Source organism: Neolamprologus brichardi, chromosome 11 (genome assembly GCF_056152115.1).
Source record: "Neolamprologus brichardi isolate AB-2024 chromosome 11, ASM5615211v1, whole genome shotgun sequence".
In the NCBI taxonomy this organism is placed as follows: domain Eukaryota; kingdom Metazoa; phylum Chordata; class Actinopteri; order Cichliformes; family Cichlidae; genus Neolamprologus; species Neolamprologus brichardi.
Window position 1 is genome coordinate 30,542,871 of NC_142114.1, and position 24,279 is coordinate 30,567,149.

At 43.3% G+C, this 24,279-nt stretch overlaps 3 protein-coding genes across 4 annotated transcripts; all 3 read right to left on the reverse strand.

Moving 5' to 3' along the window:
• Positions 1-1,533: 1,533 nt before the first annotated feature.
• LOC118456090 (methyltransferase-like protein 27) lies at positions 1,534-4,180 on the reverse strand. Its single transcript, XM_087847868.1, has 6 exons — positions 4,049-4,180; positions 3,633-3,765; positions 3,138-3,266; positions 2,389-2,524; positions 2,218-2,310; positions 1,534-2,073 (listed from the first exon to the last, which is right to left on the reverse strand). The coding sequence occupies exons 2-6, from the start codon at positions 3,747-3,749 to the stop codon at positions 1,829-1,831; spliced, it is 720 nt and encodes a 239-aa protein (XP_087703994.1). The 5' UTR covers positions 3,750-3,765; positions 4,049-4,180; the 3' UTR covers positions 1,534-1,828.
• Positions 4,181-5,001: 821 nt separating this feature from the next.
• On the reverse strand, positions 5,002-7,572 carry LOC148100734 (methyltransferase-like protein 27). The gene is made up of 6 exons (XM_087847869.1): positions 7,425-7,572; positions 7,009-7,141; positions 6,552-6,680; positions 5,850-5,985; positions 5,679-5,771; positions 5,002-5,543 (listed from the first exon to the last, which is right to left on the reverse strand). Exons 2-6 carry the CDS (start codon positions 7,123-7,125, stop codon positions 5,299-5,301), a joined length of 720 nt encoding a protein of 239 aa, XP_087703995.1. The 5' UTR covers positions 7,126-7,141; positions 7,425-7,572; the 3' UTR covers positions 5,002-5,298.
• Positions 7,573-8,381: 809 nt separating this feature from the next.
• LOC148100735 (methyltransferase-like protein 27) lies at positions 8,382-23,381 on the reverse strand. Of its 2 annotated transcripts, none has more exons than XM_087848559.1 (6): positions 23,140-23,381; positions 11,000-11,132; positions 10,543-10,671; positions 9,229-9,364; positions 9,058-9,150; positions 8,382-8,921 (listed from the first exon to the last, which is right to left on the reverse strand). In XM_087848559.1, exons 2-6 carry the CDS (start codon positions 11,114-11,116, stop codon positions 8,677-8,679), a joined length of 720 nt encoding a protein of 239 aa, XP_087704685.1. In that variant the 5' UTR covers positions 11,117-11,132; positions 23,140-23,381; the 3' UTR covers positions 8,382-8,676. The 2 variants fall into 2 exon arrangements, with proteins under 2 accessions (XP_087704685.1, XP_087704684.1); XM_087848558.1 differs by lacking the exon at positions 23,140-23,381 and adding an exon at positions 11,418-11,602.
• Positions 23,382-24,279: the final 898 nt, after the last annotated feature.

The following is a 24,279-nucleotide window of genomic DNA, read 5'->3' on the forward strand; positions in this document are numbered from 1 at the left end:
GGATTACACGGCGGTACTTCCCTGTTTCATATTGTGGCGGGTCAGGACTGTTTGGGTTTTGTTTGACAGCTACGTTCTGTTGTTCCAGGCGGCAGCGTTACGGTTGCCATGGTTACAGGGTGACGCCCTCTCTCTGCGTGTTTCCTGGGTGAGAGAGCGCCTGTTGTTGTTGTGCTAAGCTAACAGGCAGAATGCTACCGGTATAGCTCTAAAGAATGTAGCATCATGGACAGTGTAGTCCGTGCTGCAGGGAGAATGGACTGCCATACCCGTTATGTGTCTGTGAGCGAGGGAGGGAGAAAAAGGAAAAGTACGAGCTGTCATCGAGCAGAAACGGGAGCTGGAAGCATGTAAATATAATAATAACCACTGCAGCCAAGAAGAGTGCCTGACAAGCCCAGTTGTAAGTTAGCTATTAAGACTCGACTGTACACCGTGTTCGTGTTTTCCTCTGAAACAATAAGTTCTGTTGGAGCAGCCTTTCAACGCCTCTCTCTGTCTCTGCTAGCAAAGTTGACCCAGACAACAAAGTAAAGCTAGTTTTCAGCTACGAGCCGACACAGAACCCACCGTATTAGCCAGAGGTCCCTTTACTACGGTTCGGAGCCGCGGACCTTCAGTAACAGTAATAAATCACAGCAATAGTACATTCATGTAGTTGTAAACAGCATGATAATATATTAAGTAATCCAAAGTATTCAGAATACGTTACTCTCATTGAGTAACGTAACAGAATACGTTACAGAATACATTTTGGGGCATGTAATCTGTATTCTGTAATGGAATACATTTTAAAAGTAACCTTCCCAACACTGTCTGTCAGTAACCATGGAAACGGTTGGAAACCTCGGTGTCGTCCTCTGAACTGAAAGCAGCTGTTTGGGTGTTTTTACACACAAAATCTTTTTTGCCTGAGAACTTCAGTGATATTTGAATATTATTATAATTATGATAATTCTGTTACAGGAGCGTTCAGGCTCGGTTCCTCCTCTAAACCAATCAGTGATGAGCAGGACGAGGATGCGGCCTGGGACAATTTACATCTCAATCCTTATTTTAATGGAAACACAAAAGGCTGAAACAACAACAAATTAATTAGACCTTCAGCTGTTTCAGTTTATTCAAACTTTATTGTTTTTAAAACTTCTCGTACTTTGTGTCAAACCTTCATTTTCAGCCAGCCTGGTGCCGAGTGTCCTTCCATATTTGTCTGATTGTTTTTAATGTTCTTGTGACCGAGGACCTTTCAGGTGGTGGCTCCTCTTCCACACTCCTTTTGTTTTGTTAACAAAAATATATTTAATAAAGGTTTAACACCCGAACCAATCTGTGTGCACACCATTTTTATTTTTCCTAGCGGTGAAATTCCCTTAGTTGGTGTTGTGGCACACACACACACACACACACACACACACACACACACACACACACACACACACACACACACACACCTGTTTGGACAATGATAACAAGGAAGGAGAAAGCTGAAAAAAGGTGAAACTGCAACAAAACGCACACACATGTTGTGTTTGTTCCTCTCGTGATGTGAGAAGCAGAGTAAATGTTTATTTAGCCAATAAAACATGTGACACGTGGTTTAAGCGTCTTTTCCTGAACTATGAGACGATGCACACTTCATCAAACCTGAAGTCTCATGTTTACGTTGATACAGTTCAAAAAAGATTTAAAAAGTCCTCCGTGATGACGTCACTGACCAGCAGAGCTGCAGATGATGTGAGAGCCACCTGCTCTCCATCAGGACTCGGCTGCGTCGTGTGGGTCAGCCTGAACCCACTTCTCCCCTCCCACTCAGCTGCACCACATGCTCCTATGGACCAACCGATTTCTTGTAGAAATAAACATTCCCGCTGATGTACACGACCTCCTCCTCGGTCTTTCCATCTCTCTCGATTTTCAGATGCGGGTCTTCCATGTATCGGTCCACCTCCTGGATTGCTACTCGACTCCACAGTCCCTCCTCCTCCATCCGTTGCAGCTCTGCCTCCAGGTCCTTCTTGTAACTCTCTGCCGGTGCTCCTCTGTGGTTCCCTCTCACCATACAGACAAAGCCTCCTGAACACAAATCATTCAGATCACAGCAGCTACAGAGCTACAGAGAACGTGCTTGATGTGAGGCATAAGTGCTCACGGCTGCACCACCATGCTGCTGATGCCAGACTGCACAATGCACATCCTTCAGCTAAATGCTAAAGTTACCTGGTTTGGCGGCCCGGCACAGCTCCCTGACAGCACTGACTGGAACAAAGCCAGCATCCAGAGCGCCAACAATGGTCACCACATCAAACACATCTGGAAGAGAGAAATCCCTTCAGTTAGCACGAGAAGAACAGGGCTATATTTATGAATGTGTGGTAGGTGTGTCTGTACCAGTCTGTACAGGTAGCGGCTGTGGACCCAGTAAGACCAGTTTGAGGTCCTGATAGAGGCCGGTCTTTTCAGCTATCTGCAGCATGCCTTCACTGCCGTCCACGCCCACAAAGTGCCTGAAGCCCAGCTCGAACATCTAAATACACAAGAAACAACCGACGTTTGTGCTGGTTGGACCTGTCAGCTGCAGCTCTCGCTCCACTGACGCTTCGTATTCACACATTCCTGTCATGTTAGAGGTTTGACTAAGGCCTGATTGTGACCCACACCCGTTTTCACACCTCGGCTCGTGTGATTAGGTAGAGGATCAATAGGGGGCCCATGACCCTCTCAGGGACACTCCCAACACTCCCATAGGGCTTAAATCTGGGACTCTCCACCAACTGCATCCAACTGAAGAAGCTTCTCGGCTGAAACGTCTTCAAGAAACTTAAAGAAGTCCAGACGCTTTTCTTTCCGAGCTCCTTAGACGCCCATTAAATACATTTAGGTCATGATGCTGTGATTAAAGCCTTTAAACAGGTTATAAACAAACATTGTTACTTAAAGTCCAAATGGTAATTGTAACAAACACTTTCTAGCTCTGTACTGAACCATCTCCCAGGTTCATTATTCTTCTTTTTCAAGCTGTTTTTTGTCTAAAAAAGTTGTTGTTGTTTTTGGGGGTTTTAAACAGTGCTGAGGCTCAGTGGGGGGGGGGGGGGGGGGGGGACCAAAGGTTCATAATGCTGGAAGGAGACTGCTCTCACCAGTTTAGCAACACATCCGGTCCCGCAGGCGACATCCAGAACCAGAGCTTTTTCAGGATTCCCAGTGAAGTGCTCAGACAGACAGCTGACAGCCAGATGTGGTGCTCTGTAGCTCATCAGGGTGTGATCCTGTCCAACATCAGCAAAACCAAACATCCTGTCAGTGGACTGCAGCACAGACACACCTAAACTAAAACGGGACAATATCTTCGGTTGCTTATAAAGATCTGTGAATCAAACCACCCAGCTGATGAGAAATAAGTCCCGATGGAGAGCATCTTTAGCATGTTTATCAGCAGCTGGGAGCAAAAGGTTTTCAACCAAGTGTTAGAAATGAGCTTTTTATTTTCAGTCATTTAATTTGTCCAATTACTGTTGAGCCCTTGAAATGAAGCGATTTGGTTAAAAATTATTTTGTGTGTGTGACTGGACCCCCTCCTTAGAGGATGGAAGCCTTGTTCAGTAATAGAGACATTTCTGGTCCTTCACACCGACCTTCTCGTAGTTGTCGGCCCAGGAGCTGTAAAACTGAACGCGGTCTCTCGGATCAGAACTTTTGCAGGACTGAAAGGCGACCCTCGCATCGTCTGCGCTTCGTCCGGACTCTGACATGATGGTGGCTGCAAACCTGCACGAAGAAGAAGAGAAAGAAGCCGAACTCTGACGTGAAGGTTACATTATCAGGGAGGATCTTTGCGCTGGGGAAGCTGGTTATCAAACTACAACGTGCTGAAACTACGATCTGTGTCATCCAAAATATGTTTTCCATAAACACATTTTGTCCACGTTGTTGGGAGAGGACTTTTAAAACGAGCCTGTCTCATTTCTGCATTTGTAAGCCTGTGGACACAAAGAACAGCAACTAGCAATTACAGGACGTGATCAGGAAACCAAAGAGCAAACACACAAACCTCACTCGCCCTCAGAAAGCTCTCGAGACGCTCGGGTTTAATTAAAAATCAGAGTTTGTTAATCCTCCAGGTTTTCTGCTCCAGAAACGACAAAACTCAGAGTTACTCTGTGTGCTAAACCTGCTCGCTGGCAGTTTTTCCTCAACACACCCCGAGGTTATCACTGGCTCCTCCCCCTCCTGCTGCACCTGAAACAGGTAAAATGCAGCTGCAGAGCGTCAGTCTTGTAATAAGCAGACGTGAAAGACGTGAAAAAGTATTTCAGGTATGTGTGCGAGTACTTTTTACTTTCCCTCCCTACAAATATTTATACTTTCTACTCTCGTTACTTTTGCTTTAACACATTTGGGGGGAGTTATAATTTTGTCACCGCGAGCCTCCAAACATCTTTGAGTCTAAACAGAAACACACTATGCTATTTGTGTTAGCTTGTTTGGTGACTTGCTGCAGCCGCCACAGAGAGCGCCGTGTTTGCGCGGGACTAATCGTTATCACGACCATCAGTGGTGCAGGCGACAGTTCACCTGTGGAGTGTAGATCACTATTTGGCTCGTGTGCTCGCTATTTTCTTTGTTCTAAAAGGGTGTGTGTGGTTTCTTCATATTGTGTGGCTGAGAGTAAATCTTCGTAGCTGTGTGACTGTGAGCAGCCAGCCTGGTGCCGAGTGTCCTTCCATATTTGTCTGATTGTTTTTAATGTTCTTGTGACCGAGAACCTTTCAGGTGGTGGCTCCTCTTCCACACTCCTTTTGTTTTGTTAACAAAAATATATTTAATAAAGGTTTAACACCCGAACCAATCTGTGTGCACACCATTTTTATATTTCCTAGCGGTGAAATTCCCTTAGTTGGTGTTATGGCACACACACACACACACACACACACACACACACACACACACACACCTGCTGAAAAAAGGTGAAACTGCAACAAAACGCACACACATGTTGTGTTTGTTCCTCTCGTGATGTGAGAAGCAGAGTAAATGTTTATTTAGCCAATAAAACATGTGACACGTGGTTTAAGCGTCTTTTCCTGAACTATGAGACGATGCACACTTCATCAAACCTGAAGTCTCATATTTACGTTGATACAGTTCAAAAAAGATTTAAAAAGTCCTCCGTGATGATGTCACTGACCAGCAGAGCTGCAGATGATGTGAGAGCCACCTGCTCTCCATCAGGACTCGGCTGCGTCGTGTGGGTCACCCTGAACCCACTTCTCCCCTCCTACTCAGCTGCACCACATGCTCCTATGGACCAACCGATTTCTTGTAGAAATAAACCTTCCCGCTGATGTACACGACCTCCTCCTCGGTCTTTCCATCTCTTTCGATTTTCAGATGCGGGTCTTCCATGTATCTGTCCACCTCCTGGATTGCTACTCGACTCCACAGTCCCTCCTCCTCCATCCGTTGCAGCTCTGCCTCCAGGTCCTTCTTGTAACTCTCTGCCGGTGCTCCTCTGTGGTTCCCTCTCACCATACAGACAAAGCCTCCTGAACACAAATCATTCAGATCACAGAGCTACAGAGAACGTGCTCGATGTGCGGCATAAGTGCTCACGGCTGCACCACCATGCTGCTGATGCCAGAGCGCACAATGCACATCCTTCAGCTAAATGCTAAAGTTACCTGGTTTGGCGGCCCGGCACAGCTCCCTGACAGCACTGACTGGAACAAAGCCAGCATCCAGAGCGCCAACAATGGTCACCACATCAAACACATCTGGAAGAGAGAAATCCCTTCAGTTAGCACGAGAAGAACAGGGCTATATTTATGAATGTGTGGTAGGTGTGTCTGTACCAGTCTGTACAGGTAGCGGCTGTGGACCCAGTAAGACCAGTTTGAGGTCCTGATAGAGGCCGGTCTTTTCAGCTATCTGCAGCATGCCTTCACTGCCGTCCACGCCCACAAAGTGCCTGAAGCCCAGCTCGAACATCTAAATACACAAGAAACAACCGACGTTGGTGTTGGTTGGACATCTGGTATTTACACATTCCTGTCATGTTAGAGGTTTGACTAAGGCCTGATTGTGACCCACACCCGTTTTCACACCTCGGCTCGTGTGATTAGGTAGAGGATCAATAGGGGGCCCATGACCCTCTCGGGGACGCTCCCATAGGGCTTAAATCTGGGACTCTCCACCAACTGCATCCAACTGAAGAAGCTTCTCGGATGAAACGTCTTCAAGAAACTTAAAGAAGTCCAGACGCTTTTCTTTCCGAGCTCCTTAGACGCCCATTAAATACATTTAGGTCATGATGCTGTGATTAAAGCCTTTAAACAGGTTATAAACAAACATTGTTACTTAAAGTCCAAATGGTAATTGTAACAAACACTTTCTAGCTCTGTACTGAACCATCTCCCAGGTTCATTATTCTTCTTTTTCAAGCTGTTTTTTGTCTAAAAAAGTTGTTGTTGTTTTTGGGGGTTTTAAACAGTGCTGAGGCTCAGTGGGGGGGGGGGGACCAAAGGTTCATAATGCTGTAAGGAAACTGCTCTCACCAGTTTAGCAACACATCCGGTCCCGCAGGCGACATCCAGAACCAGAGCTTTTTCAGGATTCCCAGTGAAGTGCTCAGACAGACAGCTGACGGCCAGATGTGGTGCTCTGTAGCTCATCAGGGTGTGATCCTGTCCAACATCAGCAAAACCAAACATCCTGTCAGTGGACTGCAGCACAGACACACCTAAACTAAAACGGGACAAACCAGCTGATGGGAAATAAGTCCCGATGGAGAGCATCTTTAGCATGTTTATCAGCAGCTGGGAGCAAAAGGTTTTCAACCAAGTGTTAGAAATGAGCTTTTTATTTTCAGTCATTTCATTTGTCCAATTACTGTTGAGCCCTTGAAATGAAGCGATTTGGTTAAAAATTATTTTGTGTGTGTGACTGGACCCCCTCCTTAGAGGATGGAAGCCTTGTTCAGTAATAGAGACATTTCTGGTCCTTCACACCGACCTTCTCGTAGTTGTCGGCCCAGGAGCTGTAAAACTGAACGCGGTCTCTCGGATCAGAACTTTTGCAGGACTGAAAGGCGACCCTCGCGTCGTCTGCGCTTCGTCCGGACTCTGACATGATGGTGGCTGCAAACCTGCACGAAGAAGAAGAGAAAGAAGCCGAACTCTGACGTGAAGGTTACATTATCAGGGAGGATCTTTGCGCTGGGGAAGCTGGTTATCAAACTACAACGTGCTGAAACTACGATCTGTGTCATCCAAAATATGTTTTCCATAAACACATTTTGTCCACGTTGTTGGGAGAAGACTTTTAAAACGAGCCTGTCTCATTTCTGCATTTGTAAGCCTGTGGACACAAAGAACAGCAACTAGCAATTACAGGACGTGATCAGGAAACCAAAGAGCAAACACACAAACCTCACTCGCCCTCAGAAAGCTCTCGGGACGCTCGGGTTTAATTAAAAATCAGAGTTTGTTAATCCTCCAGGTTTTCTGCTCCAGAAACGACAAAACTCAGAGTTACTCTGTGTGCTAAACCTGCTCGCTGGCAGTTTTTCCTCAACATACCCTGAGGTTATCACTGGCTCCTCCCCCTCCTGCTGCACCTGAAACAGGTAAAATGCAGCTGCAGAGCGTCAGTCTTGTAATAAGCAGACGTGAAAGACGTGAAAAAGTATTTCAGGTATGTGTGCGAGTACTTTTTACTTTCCCTCCCTACAAATATTTATACTTTCTACTCTCGTTACTTTTGCTTTAACACATTTGGGGGGAGTTATAATTTTGTCACCGCGAGCCTCCAAACATCTTTGAGTCTAAACAGAAACACGCTATGCTATTTGTGTTAGCTTGTTTGGTGACTTGCTGCAGCCGCCACAGAGAGCGCCGTGTTTGCGCGGGACTAATCGTTATCACGACCATCAGTGGTGCAGGCGACAGTTCACCTGTGGAGTGTAGATCACTATTTGGCTCGTGTGCTCGCTATTTTCTTTGTTCTAAAAGGGTGTGTGTGGTTTCTTCATATTGTGTGGCTGAGAGTAAATCTTCGTAGCTGTGTGACTGTGAGCAGCCAGCCTGGTGCCGAGTGTCCTTCCATATTTGTCTGATTGTTTTTAATGTTCTTGTGACCGAGAACCTTTCAGGTGGTGGCTCCTCTTCCACACTCCTTTTGTTTTGTTAACAAAAATATATTTAATAAAGGTTTAACACCCGAACCAATCTGTGTGCACACCATTTTTATATTTCCTAGCGGTGAAATTCCCTTAGTTGGTGTTATGGCACACACACACACACACACACACACACACACACACACACACACACACCTGCTGAAAAAAGGTGAAACTGCAACAAAACGCACACACATGTTGTGTTTGTTCCTCTCGTGATGTGAGAAGCAGAGTAAATGTTTATTTAGCCAATAAAACATGTGACACGTGGTTTAAGCGTCTTTTCCTGAACTATGAGACGATGCACACTTCATCAAACCTGAAGTCTCATGTTTACGTTGATACAGTTCAAAAAAGATTGAAAAAGTCCTCCGTGATGATGTCACTGACCAGCAGAGCTGCAGATGATGTGAGAGCGACCTGCTCTCCATCAGGACTCGGCTGCGTCGTGTGGGTCACCCTGAACCCACTTCTCCCCTCCTACTCAGCTGCACCACATGCTCCTATGGACCAACCGATTTCTTGTAGAAATAAACATTCCCGCTGATGTACACGACCTCCTCCTCGGTCTTTCCATCTCTTTCGATTTTCAGATGCGGGTCTTCCATGTATCGGTCCACCTCCTGGATTGCTACTCGACTCCACAGTCCCTCCTCCTCCATCCGCTGCAGCTCTGCCTCCAGGTCCTTCTTGTAACTCTCTGCCGGTGCTCCTCTGTGGTTCCCTCTCACCATACAGACAAAGCCTCCTGAACACAAATCATTCAGATCACAGCAGCTACAGAGAACGTGCTCGATGTGAGGCATAAGTGCTCACGGCTGCACCACCATGCTGCTGATGCCAGAGCGCACAATGCACATCCTTCAGCTAAATGCTAAAGTTACCTGGTTTGGCGGCCCGGCACAGCTCCCTGACAGCACTGACTGGAACAAAGCCAGCATCCAGAGCGCCAACAATGGTCACCACATCAAACACATCTGGAAGAGAGAAATCCCTTCAGTTAGCACGAGAAGAACAGGGCTATATTTATGAATGTGTGGTAGGTGTGTCTGTACCAGTCTGTACAGGTAGCGGCTGTGGACCCAGTAAGACCAGTTTGAGGTCCTGATAGAGGCCGGTCTTTTCAGCTATCTGCAGCATGCCTTCACTGCCGTCCACGCCCACAAAGTGCCTGAAGCCCAGCTCGAACATCTAAATACACAAGAAACAACCGACGTTTGTGCTGGTTGGACATCTGGTATTCACACATTGCTGTCATGTTAGAGGTTTGACTAAGGCCTCTGCTGATTGTGACCCACACCCGTTTTCACACCTCGGCTCGTGTGATTAGGTAGAGCAGGGGTGTCAAACTCAAATACACAGTGGGCCAAAATTCAAAACTGGATCAAAGTCGCGGGCTAACGTTAATATTCATTGGAAAAAAATCTTCCTCCAAATATAACAAGGAATCTTTTCTTATGGACTCAAACAAGTTTTGCTGAAAAACTGAATATGGAACAAGCAAAACTTAATACTAAACAATATATATAACTTATATAAACGTATATATAACTTAATATTGCACACATGCCTTCTGAATTAAATTTTATCATTTCATCATTTATCAGATTTTCATCATATTCTCCCACCTGTCCAGAAAGCTCCTGTTTTCTGCCTTTCTTTTTTCCATTTTGGGATAGGTAGCATGGCAGTATTTGCATGGTTGCTATGACTATGGAGAGGGTGCTAATGGGTCCTGTCATGACTGACGCGCCAAAACACCAACAGAGCATTCTGGGAATTGTAGTATTAGCAGTACATGCACTGTATAATACTGGCAGGCCAGCTCTGATAGTAATTTTGTATGGCTTCGCGGGCCAAATTTAATTAGGCTGTGGGCCAAATTTGGCCCGCGGGCCAGAGTTTGACACCTATGAGGTAGAGGATCAATGGGGGCCCATGACCCTCTCAGGGACACTCCTATAGGGCTTAAATCTGGGACTCTCCACCAACTGCATCCAACTGAAGAAGCTTCTCGGATGAAACGTCTTCAAGAAACTTAAAGAAGTCCAGACGCTTTTCTTTCCGAGCTCCTTAGACGCCCATTAAATACATTTAGGTCATGATGCTGTGATTAAAGCCTTTAAACAGGTTATAAACAAACATTTTTACTTAAAGTCCAAATGGTAATTGTAACAAACACTTTCTAGCTCTGTACTGAACCATCTCCCAGGTTCATTATTCTTCTTTTTCAAGCTGTTTTTTGTCTAAAAAAGTTGTTGTTGTTTTTGGGGGTTTTAAACAGTGCTGAGGCTCAGTGGGGGGGGGGGGGGGGGGGGGGATGTCACCTTAGACCAAGGCTCATAATGCTGGAAGGAGACTGCTCTCACCAGTTTAGCAACCCATCCGGTCCCGCAGGCGACATCCAGAACCAGAGCTTTTTCAGGATTCCCAGTGAAGTGCTCAGACAGACAGCTGACGGCCAGATGTGGTGCTCTGTAGCTCATCAGGGTGTGATCCTGTCCAACATCAGCAAAACCAAACATCCTGTCAGTGGACTGCAGCACAGACACACCTAAACTAAAACGGGACAAACCAGCTGATGGGAAATAAGTCCCGATGGAGAGCATCTTTAGCATGTTTATCAGCAGCTGGGAGCAAAAGGGTTTCAACCAAGTGTTAGAAATGAGCTTTTTATTTTCAGTCATTTAATTTGTCCAATTACTGTTGAGCCCTTGAAATGAAGCGATTTGGTTAAAAATTATTTTGTGTGTGTGACTGGACCCCCTCCTTAGAGGATGGAAGCCTTGTTCAGTAATAGAGACATTTCTGGTCCTTCACACCGACCTTCTCGTAGTTGTCGACCCAGGAGCTGTAAAACTGAACGCGGTCTCTCGGATCAGAACTTTTGCAGGACTGAAAGGCGACCCTCGCGTCGTCTGCGCTTCGTCCGGACTCTGACATGATGGTGGCTGCAAACCTGCACGAAGAAGAAGAGAAAGAAGCCGAACTCTGACGTGAAGGTTACATTATCAGGGAGGATCTTTGCGCTGGGGAAGCTGGTTATCAAACTACAACGTGCTGAAACTACGATCTGTGTCATCCAAAATATGTTTTCCATAAACACATTTTGTCCACGTTGTTGGGAGAGGACTTTTAAAACGAGCCTGTCTCATTTCTGCATTTGTAAGCCTGTGGACACAAAGAACGCAGCAACTAGCAATTACAGGACGTGATCAGGAAACCAAAGAGCAAACACACAAACCTCACTCGCCCTCAGAAAGCTCTCGGGACGCTCGGGTTTAATTAAAAATCAGAGTTTGTTAATCCTCCAGGTTTTCTGCTCCAGAAACGACAAAACTCAAAGTCTGTGTGCTAAACCTGCTCGCTGGCAGTTTTTCCTCAACATACCCCGAGGTTATCACTGGCTCCTCCCCCTCCTGCTGCACCCGAAACAGTAAAATGCAGCTGCAGAGCGTCAGTCTTGTAATAAGCAGACGTGAAAGACGTCAAAAAGTACTTCAGGTATGTGTGCGAGTACTTTTTACTTTCCCTCCCTACAAATATTTATACTTTCTACTCTCGTTACTTTTGCTTTAACACATTTGGGGGAAGTTATAATTTTGTCACCGCGAGCCTCCAAACATCCAACTGATTTGAGTCTAAACAGAAACACATGAGATGTGTTAATGTGGCATAAAACGTGCAACAAGTCAGGGCTTGTGGGACGTTGTAAGTTGTGGTACTTCAGCTTCTGAGCGCTGCTAAAGAGAAGCGAGCATAAAGGGAGTTTCTATCGGCTCAGCAAACATCGGCAAACACACAAACTGTCCGCGTGCAGTTTGTGTCACAGTGCTGCAGCTGAAGGTCCAGCTGCTGCATTAACCTGAAAAACAGGTAAATGCAGGAAAATCAGGTGAGTTTGCTGCACTGTGATGGGTTTGAGTAAAGAACAGCGTGTGACTGCTGCACACTGGTTTCATGGTCACAGCTTACATCAAGTGTGACAGAGACTCGTGTGATTCATTGACTGAACTCCTCCTTCATACCAACTTTAAAGCATCTGGAAAACCCAGCACAAACTGTGTGCTGTCAGTGTAGAGGGCAACTCATCACACATCTGCTCACATCTGTTGAATTCAAGTGTAAAGAGCCTGAAATTGTGAGTGATAATTCTTTTCCCACACTGAGCCACGACAGCCATTTTTAGGATTTCCACACCTGCTGAATCCACTTTAACCCCCGACTCTGCTCATTTCCTGTTTAGATGCTCGTGTTCTACTTCACTGATTCGTCCTCCAAAGAGCTACTTTTTACTTTCTTACTCCTTTCAGAGCCTGTACTTCTTTAGTTTTACTTAAGTAACGAAGTTGAATCAGTACTGGAGTATTTTTTTAAAGAGTATGTGTACAGCAGTGACACTGTTGCCTCACAGCAAGACAGTCCTGAGTTCCACCATCAGTCTTTCTGTGTGGAGTTGGTGTGGGTTCTCTGCAGGTTCTCCGACTTCCTTCCACAGTCCAAAGACCGAGGTTCGGACAAAGGTTACGTTCCTTGGAAACTCTAAATTGTCCAAAGGTGTGAATGTGAATGCAACTGGTTGTCTGTCCCTGTGTGATAGCCCAGCGTCAGACTGGAGACCTGTCCAGGGTGGACCCCGCCTCTCGCCCTATGACAGCTGTCAGTAGCGGTTTTAGATACGGGCGACACGGGCGGTTGCCCGGGGCGGCATCGTGGTGGGGTATCGGCAAAAAAAATATAAAATGCTCGTACTCATGCTGCCCCGACGTCAACCAGCGCATATTGGGAATGTCACAGGCACCGATCGGCTTTCTATCGCCCATTTGCTGGGAGTAAGGACGCCCTTCGTTTGCGAGGTGCGCCTGCTACTTGGGGCGCAGAGAGGAGAGGGCGGGGCGGCGGGGGATTTTCTGACCGTCTGGAGCAGCATCTAATAACCAACTCGCAAAATAAAACAAAATAAAAACAAACCAGCAAACACGAAAACACCAGACATCATGATACAGACTTATAATTTGCACCGATGTTTTTTCTAAATTCTACACGAAAAGTGAGCGAGAGCCCTCTGTGCGCCTGCTCGCTGCTGAAGTCAAAGTAAACTTTATTGTCATCTCCGCTACATACAGTCCAGTTTATAGAGAGACGACGAGGCTCCAGTTACAGCAGTGCAAGGAAACAAACAATAAATATAAGAAGAGTAAGAAAATAAATATACACTTTAGGACTCGGGGTAAAGGGATCAATAACAATTTTAAATTTACAGTTTGATGATTTAAAGTCTCACACAAGCCGTCGAAAGGGGAGGGGGGGGGGGCTGCTACTTCCAAATAGAGCACATTTCATTTATAATGTTGTAAATCCAAGCTCATTATGGATTCATGATTTGAATCCTGGGTTGTGTGAAATCTCAGAAATAAACCTTAGACAAAGTGAATCTGTGAACTAAGGTGTAGGTGTGTTAGGTGATGTTGTGGTGATCCTCGGGTTGGGGGATTTGTGTTCATACTGGAGTGCAAAATTAAAACCAATGGAAGATGGACAAGAAAAGTTCAAAGTCATCAGGAGCTCAGTTTAGAAAAAAGAGAAAAGAAGAGGAGGAGAAACAAAAGATACAGGTAAGCAGATGTGTGATTGGATAATGGCAGGTCATCCTGAAGAACCAGAATCAGAATACTTTATTAATCTCTGAGGAAATTATGTGAGTTACAGTTGCTCCAAGAAGAAATGGTAAAAATAGTAACAGTAACAGACTAAACTCCAAACAATACATTATGTTACAGATTTTAATATTAATTAGTCATTGTTGATTGTTGATTTGTCCTGTTCTCATTGTATGACATATTATGATGGCTGTTTGGTAGCTGTTTGCATATGCATACTCTGTCTCTCTTCATATGTGTGTGTGTGTGTGTACAACAGTTTTATGTTAATGTACAATCCTCAATATGCTTTGTGTGTGTGTGTGTGGGGGGGCGCCAGAGGGAGTGTTTGCCCAGGGCGCCAAACAGGCTAGGACCGCCACTGACAGCTGTGATAGGCTCCCGCCCCTCGGCGACTCTGAAAAGGATGGAGGAGTATCTGTACTTCTGTATTTCAACTTAAGAATGTCTGTGCTTTTGTCACCTCTGCTGAAATCTCTCAGATGCCGATGACCCAACACGTCCACACCTCTATAAAAGCCGAGGCATTTCATTAAGGAATGAAAAGCTGCTGTGCATTTTGTTGGCGTGGAGAAACCAGTTTGACCAGTTCAAAAAGCGGCCTGCAGCTCTGCCACTGAAAGAAGCGAGCTGAGCTAAATGTTAGGGACTGTTCTTACTGAACTGTGGCTCAGTCGTATCAAACAGCTTGTGGAGATAGCTCTGCGCTCGGGAAAAACTATATTTAAACTATATTTACTTATCTTGTGCAGAAAAATGTGCTGACATTGCATTATATTGTGCACCGGCTGCCCAGTTAAACTGTGACTATCACCAGGTAACGTGGACGTGTTTCTTGAATTAGCAGCAGGTGTTAAACAACCGCTGACAGGTGAGGAGGAGGAGGATGCATGCAGGTAAACTGAGGGCCTGTTGAGCTGATCGCTGGTGTCGTGAGAAACACGTCAGCTTGTTCTTTATGTTACAGAAGCACAGAGACACAAGACCAGGCGGAAAGAGACGATCGTTCGGTGAAAATGAGAATCTGCAAATGCAACATGTGGAACACAGAGAGTGGAATATCTAAACAAACCGGTTAACGTAGCCCCCACCCCTCCAAACCAAACAAATACACACAAAATAAACAGTTAAGCTGGAACACCGGGGCTGTGAGCTCGGTGTCAGCTGACTGTTAGCAGAGCTAGTGAAATGTCTGAAAACATCTGAGCACTTTTGCAAACATGTTCTATGTTGACAACCTGACCAGACATTCGCAGCTAAAACACTATTAAAACTACACTATTGCTGCCTGTGATTTGAAATGCATTCTGGGATACCAAGTCGACACAAGCAATCGATTATCTAGGATTGACCTGTCTTGCCTTATTTTGCACGGCAACCAATCAAATGTTAGAGAAGCTGCATGGCAGCGTTAACCCCGCCCCCTGAGTTTGATGGGTGAGGTTGACAGATAAAATTATTTCATGGTGAGACCTGAAGGAGTCAACTGTGCAATAATGAATTAAAATGTGAAATAAAGAAATAATTAATTAAATTTGTCAATAATTAATTAAAATGTGAAATAAAGAAATAATTAATTAAATATGTCAATAATTAATTAAATGTGTAATTAATTAATTAAATGTGTCAATAATTAATTAAAATGTGAAATAAAGAAATAATTAATTAAATATGTCAATAATGAATTAAAATGTGAAATAAAGAAATAATTAATTAAATGTGTCAATAATTAATTAAAATGTGAAATAAAGAAATAATTAATTAAATATGTCAATAATTAATTAAATGTGTAATTAATTAATTAAATGTGTCAATAATTAATTAAATGTGTCATTAATTAATTAAATGTGTCAATAATTAATTAATTACATGGGCCATAAATATTTATGTAATTAATTATTTCCGATTTTAATTAATTATTGCCACATTTAATTAATTATTTAATGGTGTATTTAATTCATTCATTATGGCAGTCCTGGCGTTCCACAGAACGCAGAGGTCCGGGGAGTTGACATTTAACAGACTCAAGCCAGCCGTGAGCTTTAGGGAAACAGTAAAAACTTAGTTTGAAGCACGTCAAGGTTTACTGTGTTGAAGTAATTATGATGATAATGCTGCAGGGGCTGTAGTAGTTTCATCCGTATCTAGAGAAAGGCATGCTCATTTTGGGATCGTGCCAAATTGAATACTCACGTACAGGGGATCGTCTTTACATGAAATGTATATGTCGTGGTGAAACGGAAGAAACACCTTATGGTTTTACAGTGGCTGCAGAAATAAGACGGTCAGACTTATATAGCTTTTGTTCCAGAGTTTCCTTATATTTAGGTGCTTGGTAATGTACAGTGCGAGACCCGCGAAGATCCGCGTGAGGCAGAGAGGGCATTTTCCTCCTTCTGCGAGCGTGCATTTAATTGGTTTGAAATTCAGTATCATTGGATAGGGTAAATTACGCGTTGCTGAATCAGAGAACGACTAGTAGCGTCTGAGGGGAGCTCTGCCGCTCCATATCCGGATCAGCTGTGATCCACATGTTACAGTTGAAAACAGTGACGTAAGAAACTGTCTGAAGTGATCTAAGTGCCGTTGGCTGCAGGCGGTGTGTGAGAGGCTTTGAAGTCTCTTTTTCTGTCTCTTTTTCGGGTTGAGAAAGTGCGTAGTTAACATTTGGGTGCGGCCACTTCCCCTTTCTGAGACTCTGAGTAAAAAGAGTAATTTCGGACGAGGAAGTCCGACAGAAAACACCTGGTGCTGTCAGGATGTTTAAGTGACAGAATTTCAGAAAATCGAGTAAGAAATGGTTTTGTGGCTCTTGGTAAACTGATTTTGAAGGAAAATCAGTGTTTATTGTGCTGAAGTAACAGATCCGGCGTGGTCTGAAGGGAAGAATCAGCTGTACAATTCTGAGTTTGCAGCATTGTTGATATTAACAGATCCGGCGTGGTCTGAGGAAAAGAAATAAATCGGTGAATGGTTGATATGCTTACAAGAATTTGGTGGATCCGCTGAGGTCCAGAAGAATAACCAATGCGGACTGTGTTGGCTTGAATGTTGATAAATGATCCATGAAGAATTGCCCTGGGTCTGTGTCTGTGTGTGTGTGTTGTCGAGTAACAACATGCACAGTTAAAATTGGGGGCTGTTCCTTCCTCTTTTTAGTTTCAAAACACGAAGGCTGTTGGTTTCATTTTAAGGTTGGATTAAGAATTACTGTGTGAGGAACAGTTTCACTTTTGACTAGGGAAATAATATGCTTACTTTTGGGTCTATGAGAATTGAATTACAGTGGGAAGGGGATCTTCTGAATGCGCAGGTTGTTTGCTACTGTGAGACCGTGGAGAGACCTTACGAAGTTACCTTCTTTCACCAAGTAAGAGTGGAAGATCTCGTAACATTCCGGTGGAGATGCCGGGGTGAAAAGAGTGAGCTCGGACGAGGGAGTCCGAGAAAAGGACACCGTGAGTTGAGCAAGGTGTTTAACTGACTCAGGATTTCAGAGAATCGAGTCAGCTGTGATCTTGAGTTCTAATGGTAAGTTGATTTTAAAGAAAAATCAATGTTTACCAATTTGAAGTAATTCTGAAGATATTACTAGATGTGCTGTGATACAAGTGAAGAATAAGTTGTGTACATGTGGATACACAATTGTGTTGATATGGATGGATCGGCTGCGGTCCATCCGATAAGTGAATGCTGGGTAAACTGAGACAAGAAACTGTTTTTAAATCATCACTGGCTGCGGTGATATACATGTGCTGAAGATTACTGGACCCGGCGAGGTCCATGTGATGAAGTTCTTGGGCAGATAAATGACAGAAACAGTTTCTGAATTTTGAGGAGAATTCTGAAGCACTGAGGTTGAATTTTCTCTGTGCTTGGTGCGCTGTGTGGACTTATATCAGAGTTATAAGTCCAAAGGTTATGACCTGGAGGTCATTCATTGTGTTTAAAGAAGAACAGGAATTAGAAAAGAATATTTAATGTCATATTTTGTGTAAATTGAGGAAAACTCACCATATATGTTCACCTTTTCTTCGTTTGAAGGGACACAGACATTAACACCCACACACAGTTCTTGGGTGTGCGTTACTTCCTCTTTTAATTTTAAACTGCGACACATGTGTTCATTGAACTAGAACTTCAGCAGTGAATGAGACAGGATTTAGATTAGGTCTAGCTCTGGTAAAGTAAAAAGATTATGTTCAAATTATGCCCTGGAGGCCAAGAGTTGTGTGTAGAGAAGAACATGACTTAGAAACGGACATTTAAGGTCACATTTTGTCTAAGATGGGGAGAATTGTCCCATATGTGTTTATTTCTCGTCTCTTTTAAGAGGACATACGCACTTAACTGGGTGTTGTCTACTTCCTCTTTCTGAGTCTAAAAAGCAGGTTTGATAAAATACTCGTAGGAAAACGTGTTTTGAGTGATTCTAAGTGTGTGAATGTTGTGAGTACTCGATTTGAATGATTCTGTGTGATTTGTACAAAATAATAAATAAGTAATAATAACTCATAGAAGAGTGCGTGAACAGAGGAAGTCTGAGAGAGAAGTGTGTGCGTAGACAAACTGCAGAGTGTGTGCGTCAAACGGGAAGTCTGATTATAGCTTGTGAGCTAATGAGAGACGTTGCAACATGAAAACAGAGGAATTAGAGACTGAATGTTTTAAGAAAAGAAATGAAAAAGATATTAATTGTATGCTTTAGTGTGTCAATACAAGGGACTCTCCTCAACCTGAAAACACGAGAACAGCGGGAAAAGGATGGATTAACAGAATTGGGTTGAAATTGAAGCCTGAACGCATGATGGTTTAGAGACGTCCACCACGTCACAAACAAACAGATAAAAAAAAAAAAGTAAAATAAAGAAGAGAAAACAACTGACAATTACATTCATGAATAGAAAACACACGTACACAAATTGTTACATGTGAAATTATTGTTGGAAAGAATCAGAAGTGAGATAGTTTAATATACACATGCAATGAAGAAAGCAGCGTACACTCCTTTAATTTCCAGAGCCAGAGTGTGTCCCCTCCCCTCATAGCACCCCTGCCCATTTGGCCCCTGTATCAGGCGAGTATGGAAGGCTGGATAGGCCCATTACTCGGCCTCAGTCCCTGTGAGCTCAGACTCACTGGTGAGATGAAGTGAAGAAGACGGGACTTCAAGGGTAAAGCCACTGGGCTGAGGTGGAGAGGGAAATGTCATTAACAATGACCAGTGATGAGCCAAAGAGAGAAAACACTCCCTCTCTTTCTGGTTGAACTATTCACAGCACCATCTCTCCATAAACCTGACAAGTGGGCCCTAACTTCTGGCTGAGGACAAGGAATGCTGTTATTTAAGGAGGGGAATCAAAATTTGGGTTAGCAAATTTGGGAAAGAGAAAACCGACTGTTTAAGTGGAAAATTGTGAAGGAGTCTGAAACACCACAAAAAGAAACATATACACAATCACACACACAAATAGAAAATGTATTAAACTTAGAATACAAGAGAGCTCATGAAGATTAGTCAGCATGTTGAGCATATGAGTCTGTTTATCATCTTGTCCAAATCGCTTAGTGTGTAGTAGTTTTTAGAAAAGAAACTTAGAATTCAGTGATGATGGTGTGCAAGTTGTGTGGTTTTTAACAAGATTTTCTGTGTATTGAGCAGGTGAAATTAGGTCAGTTGACCTCAGAGTCTCAGGATGCTGAAGAACCTGAGGCAACTGAAATATGATGTGGGGAAAATGAACAGATGGAGTGATTTAAGGTCTGATTTCAGACTATGTGAGTATTAGTTAAGCCAAAGTAGGGCAAAACTTTTGTGACCCTGAAGTTCTAATCCCAACAACATATGGATAGATTAATAAGCAAAATGTTCTGTGTGTAAGATTTTTGAGGTTGTTGTTGTAGTGATGGGTTGCTTCTGTCGGTTAGGTTTGTGTTGTTTTCTTATTTTAATAAAGAGAGTTTTATTGAACATGGACATGTCTAAGGGGGCCCATTATTTTTGTAACAGTCAGTGTTGGGAAGGTTACTTTTAAAATGTATTCCATTACAGAATACATGCCCCAAAATGTATTCTGTAACGTATTCTGAATACTTTGGATTACTTAATATATTATCATGCTGTTTACAACTACATGAATGTACTATTGCTGTGATTTATTACTGTTACTGAAGGTCCGCGGCTCCGAACCGTAGTAAAGGGACCTCTGGCTAATACGGTGGGTTCTGTGTCGGCTCGTAGCTGAAAACTAGCTTTACTTTGTTGTCTGGGTCAACTTTGCTAGCAGAGACAGAGAGAGGCGTTGAAAGGCTGCTCCAACAGAACTTATTGTTTTTGGAGGAAAACACGAACACGGTGTACAGTCGAGTCTTAATAGCTTACTTACAACTGGGCTCGCCAGGCTCTCTTCTTGGCTGCAGTGGTTATTATTATATTTACATGCTTCCAGCTCCCGTTTCTGCTCGATGACAGCTCGTACTCTTCCTTTTTCTCCCTCCCTCGCTCACAGACACATAACGTGTATGGCAGTCCATTCTCCCTGCAGCACGGACTACACTGCCCATGATGCTACATTCTTTAGAGCTATACCTGTAGCATTCTGCCTGTTAGCTTAGCACAACAACAACAAAAAGGCCTCTCTCACCCAGGAAACACGCAGAGAGAGAGCGTCACCCTGTAACCATGGCAACCGTAACGCTGCCGCCTGGAACAACAGAACGTAGCTGTCAAACAAAACCCAAACAGTCCTGACCCGCCACAATATGAAACAGGGAAGTACCGCCGTGTAATCCATTTATTTCAACAAAGTAACTGTATTCTAAATACCACCTTTTTAAACGGTAACTGTAACGGAATACAGTTACTCATATTTTGTATTTTAAATACGTAACGGCGGTACATGTATTCCGTTACTCCCCAACACTGGTAACAGTGCACTTAGAGAAAACCTGTCAGGTGATTTTGTTTTGTGCTTTGATGAGCTAATAATCAGCTCTCTTTTTTCTCATTTTTGTTCTAAGCAGGCCTGCAAGATGAAATTGACAGCGCTGTAAAAATTTCCAGGAGAACAAACATAAGGTGACCTTTTCCAGATTACAATGGGCGGAGGAGAAGGCTACCTGTGGGGACCTGATCAGATTGGGAGTCCCTGTCTAAAAGGATTGCCGCGAGCCAATCCAGTCCAAAAGCATAAAGAACTATTTTCTTAGAAAAAAAGTAAAACAAATGAATGAGCTCATGTTGCTGAGAGGGGAGAATCTGATTATTTGCGCGGGAGTCTCCACTATCAGCAATACCTGGTGTGAATGCGTGTGAGTGAATGCGTGTGAGTGAATGGGTGTGACCGGACTAAGATTGGGATGAATAAATGTGGACAAACAATTTACCATGTCAGAAAGAGAAAGGGGATACTTTGCTTTGCTTTGTTTTGCTTTTTCCATGAGCAGGAGAAGTGGAAGACTTAACTCTGGGGATGCTGATTTTGGGTTGCTGATGTTTGCTTTGAGAAAATTTCTGTTTTATTGACTGGGGTTAGATTATGGTATTACATTATATTGTTGGGATAATGCCGAATGCTAAAGGGGAAACATTTTTGATATAACTCATGTTACCATGAACTGAAGAAACACATGACTGATAACTGTTCTGTTTTAAGTTTTCTTTTTTTATAACACAGATTGGATCATAAGTGGGGAAAACTGAGTATGAAATGTGAAGTTGAGGTTAACATACAGGTTTTGTTTCTAGGAAGTTCCAAGGATGCAGGCTGTTGATGGAGCCAGGAGTTTGAAAAGATTTGACATGATGATTAAATTGATTTCATTCCTTAAACACAGGTTTGCAGGGCCGGAGCAGATATACCTGAGAGGAGGATTGCTGAGGTGTTTGGAGAAATGATATGACTAACCTTTTCTTTTAATTTCCTAAGATCGGGTGAAGCATTTTGAGTTTCAAAAGGGGGATTTAAGGTTTAATTTGAAATGGGTTTCAGGATCATTTTCTGACGTTTGGGTTTTTTTGATAATTTAGATATTGTAAAACTGAGGCAGAAATTGTTATTTTCAGGTTTAAGTTAAAGGATTAAAATGAACTATGCTTTGGGGAAAACTAGCGAAGATTTTAGGAGTAGAAAATGTTTGATTTCTTTTTGATTTCTAGAATAAGAGGTTATAATTATACTTATTATATTATTATACTATTATATTATACTGGTATATAAATCAGCAGGATCAGCTGAATGCAGTCTCTTCTCGCACATCCACAACATGCTGACGTCAATTTCATTTAGCAGAAAATTGCTTCTTACATCAGAAATGAACTTGTGAATTCTCTCAGTTTATTTTCAGAAATGCAGAAGTGAACAAACCAGCTACTCTTAAGTTCAAGGTCAACTTTTATTCGCCACATGCAGTGGCAGGTTGCCCTGCAGTGGAATGAACCCGCCCCCCGACCTTACACACACGACACAGACATCACATGGGGATACAAGTCAGAGAACGGTTGCATTACAGAAAAACACTGAAATATACACTACAATGGGAAAGTACAAGAGGAAAACTCTACTCATGCTGGGCTCCTGGGAGGACAGCATGAGAACAGGAAACAAAAAACTCCTCTGCACAGAAAGCACATAAAAGTCCACAGTACAACATTATGGAGCACGTGACCAACAACAGGGTTGGGTAGGGGGTGAGGATTAATCCCAGGCAACACAGCAGCCATCCTGCCACTGCGCCGACTCTCCAGCGCGGGCCCAGACCCGCCTCGTGAGGCAACAAGCATCGAAGGCTTTGGAAGGGGAGGGGGGATGTGTGAGTGCCTATCAGTGTAAGTCAGAGGTGGGACCAAGTCATTGTTTTGCAAGTCTCAAGTCTCAAGTCTTTATCCTCAAGTCACAAGTCACTGGTTTAAAAGTCCAAGTAAAGTCACAAGTCTGAAACTTTGAATTTCAAGTCCTTTCGAGTCTTTAAAAAAAAAAAAGCATGTTGCAGTTATGCTAAATGTAAATATTAGACCATGTGATTCTTAAATCTCTGTTTTTCTCAACACATGACAAAATAGTGAACTTAGAAAATACACACAAATTGTGAAATTGCACCTCTATAAAATGCAGCTCAATTAAACTTCGCTCCAAGAAGAATTTTCACCGACAGTTCTGAGATAAGCTGCATGTTATTCTTGGATGCGCTTGTAGGGCTGGCTTTAAAATAGCATGACAAAAATATCACACACATTAAAGTTAGTTGACATCACAAAGTTAGATGAAGTCAGCTATCTCATCGTAGCAAAAGAGAAGCACCACCTACCGTTCTTTATGCAACTTCAACTGTCGGACAAAGTTGGAAGTTGTTCCATCTGTCTGTGATTCTCTGCTTGCATGTTTTGCATGTCGCGTTTCGGTTTTTTGTTGACTACTTCATAGTTTATGTACCTGAAAAAAATAACTCAGCATTTTTGAGCGTTTTTTTTTTTCTTCTTAAAAAAATCTGGTTAATTTGATTGGCTGTGCTACAGCTCACCCACACATACGTACGGAGTGCGGTTCAAGTCCAATTCAAGTCCCAGGTCACAAGTCCAAGTCATGTGACTCGAGTCCACACCTCTGATGTAAGTGTGTGCGTGTGCGTGTCCATAGTTCAACTGAGACAAGTAAACAGTCTACCAGCCAACCCAGGTGGCCTTGCATAGAGTGGGAAGAACAGTCAACACACAGTCGTTATCAGGTTCTCTTAGTAACTCGTTTGTAAGTGAAAAATGTTACAGATGTCACTGTTTTCAAAATTGAAGTTTTTCTGCTCTATAGAGTTTGTTTTACAGTCTCAATGTTGACCTATTTCAGTCTCCAGTTAAAAGAATTTGTATTTTTATCTCTTCTGGTGTAAATATTTTACTTTACAGAGTTTTTTTCTAATTTAACACTGCAGTGATGGCTCTCATACAAACTGATCAGCTCCTACTCAATGAGTAAGTTTGTAAACTCAGTTAATTCTGCAGTTTCAAATTTGTTTCATAAGGAGTTTTTGTTGCATCCTGTTGTAGTTTAATCACTGAACGTTGTGGATCAGCAGTGTGAAAGGCAGGATGTGGACCCAAATACAGGACTCGGGAGGCGGGACTTAAACTCAAAATTACAACTTAATCACTGGCCAAGAACACAAAAGGGAACTAATGAGAACCAACTCGCATGTAACAAAAATAACAAGAACAGAAGCTCATAAATCCATAAAAATGCACAAACACACAGAGAACAAAAGTAAAGAAGCTCCTCCTCATTCTCTCTGTTTTGGTCTTAAGGGAGCACAGACGCTTCAGAGTCATTGCTGGGATGGGAGAGGTCCATCGTGACCTTCATGCTTTGGTCTCGCACGCTTGGTGTAGATGGACAGCAGATTCCCGGGTCCACACCTGGTCCTAGCACACAGGTACAGCTGTTTCCCGTCATTCTG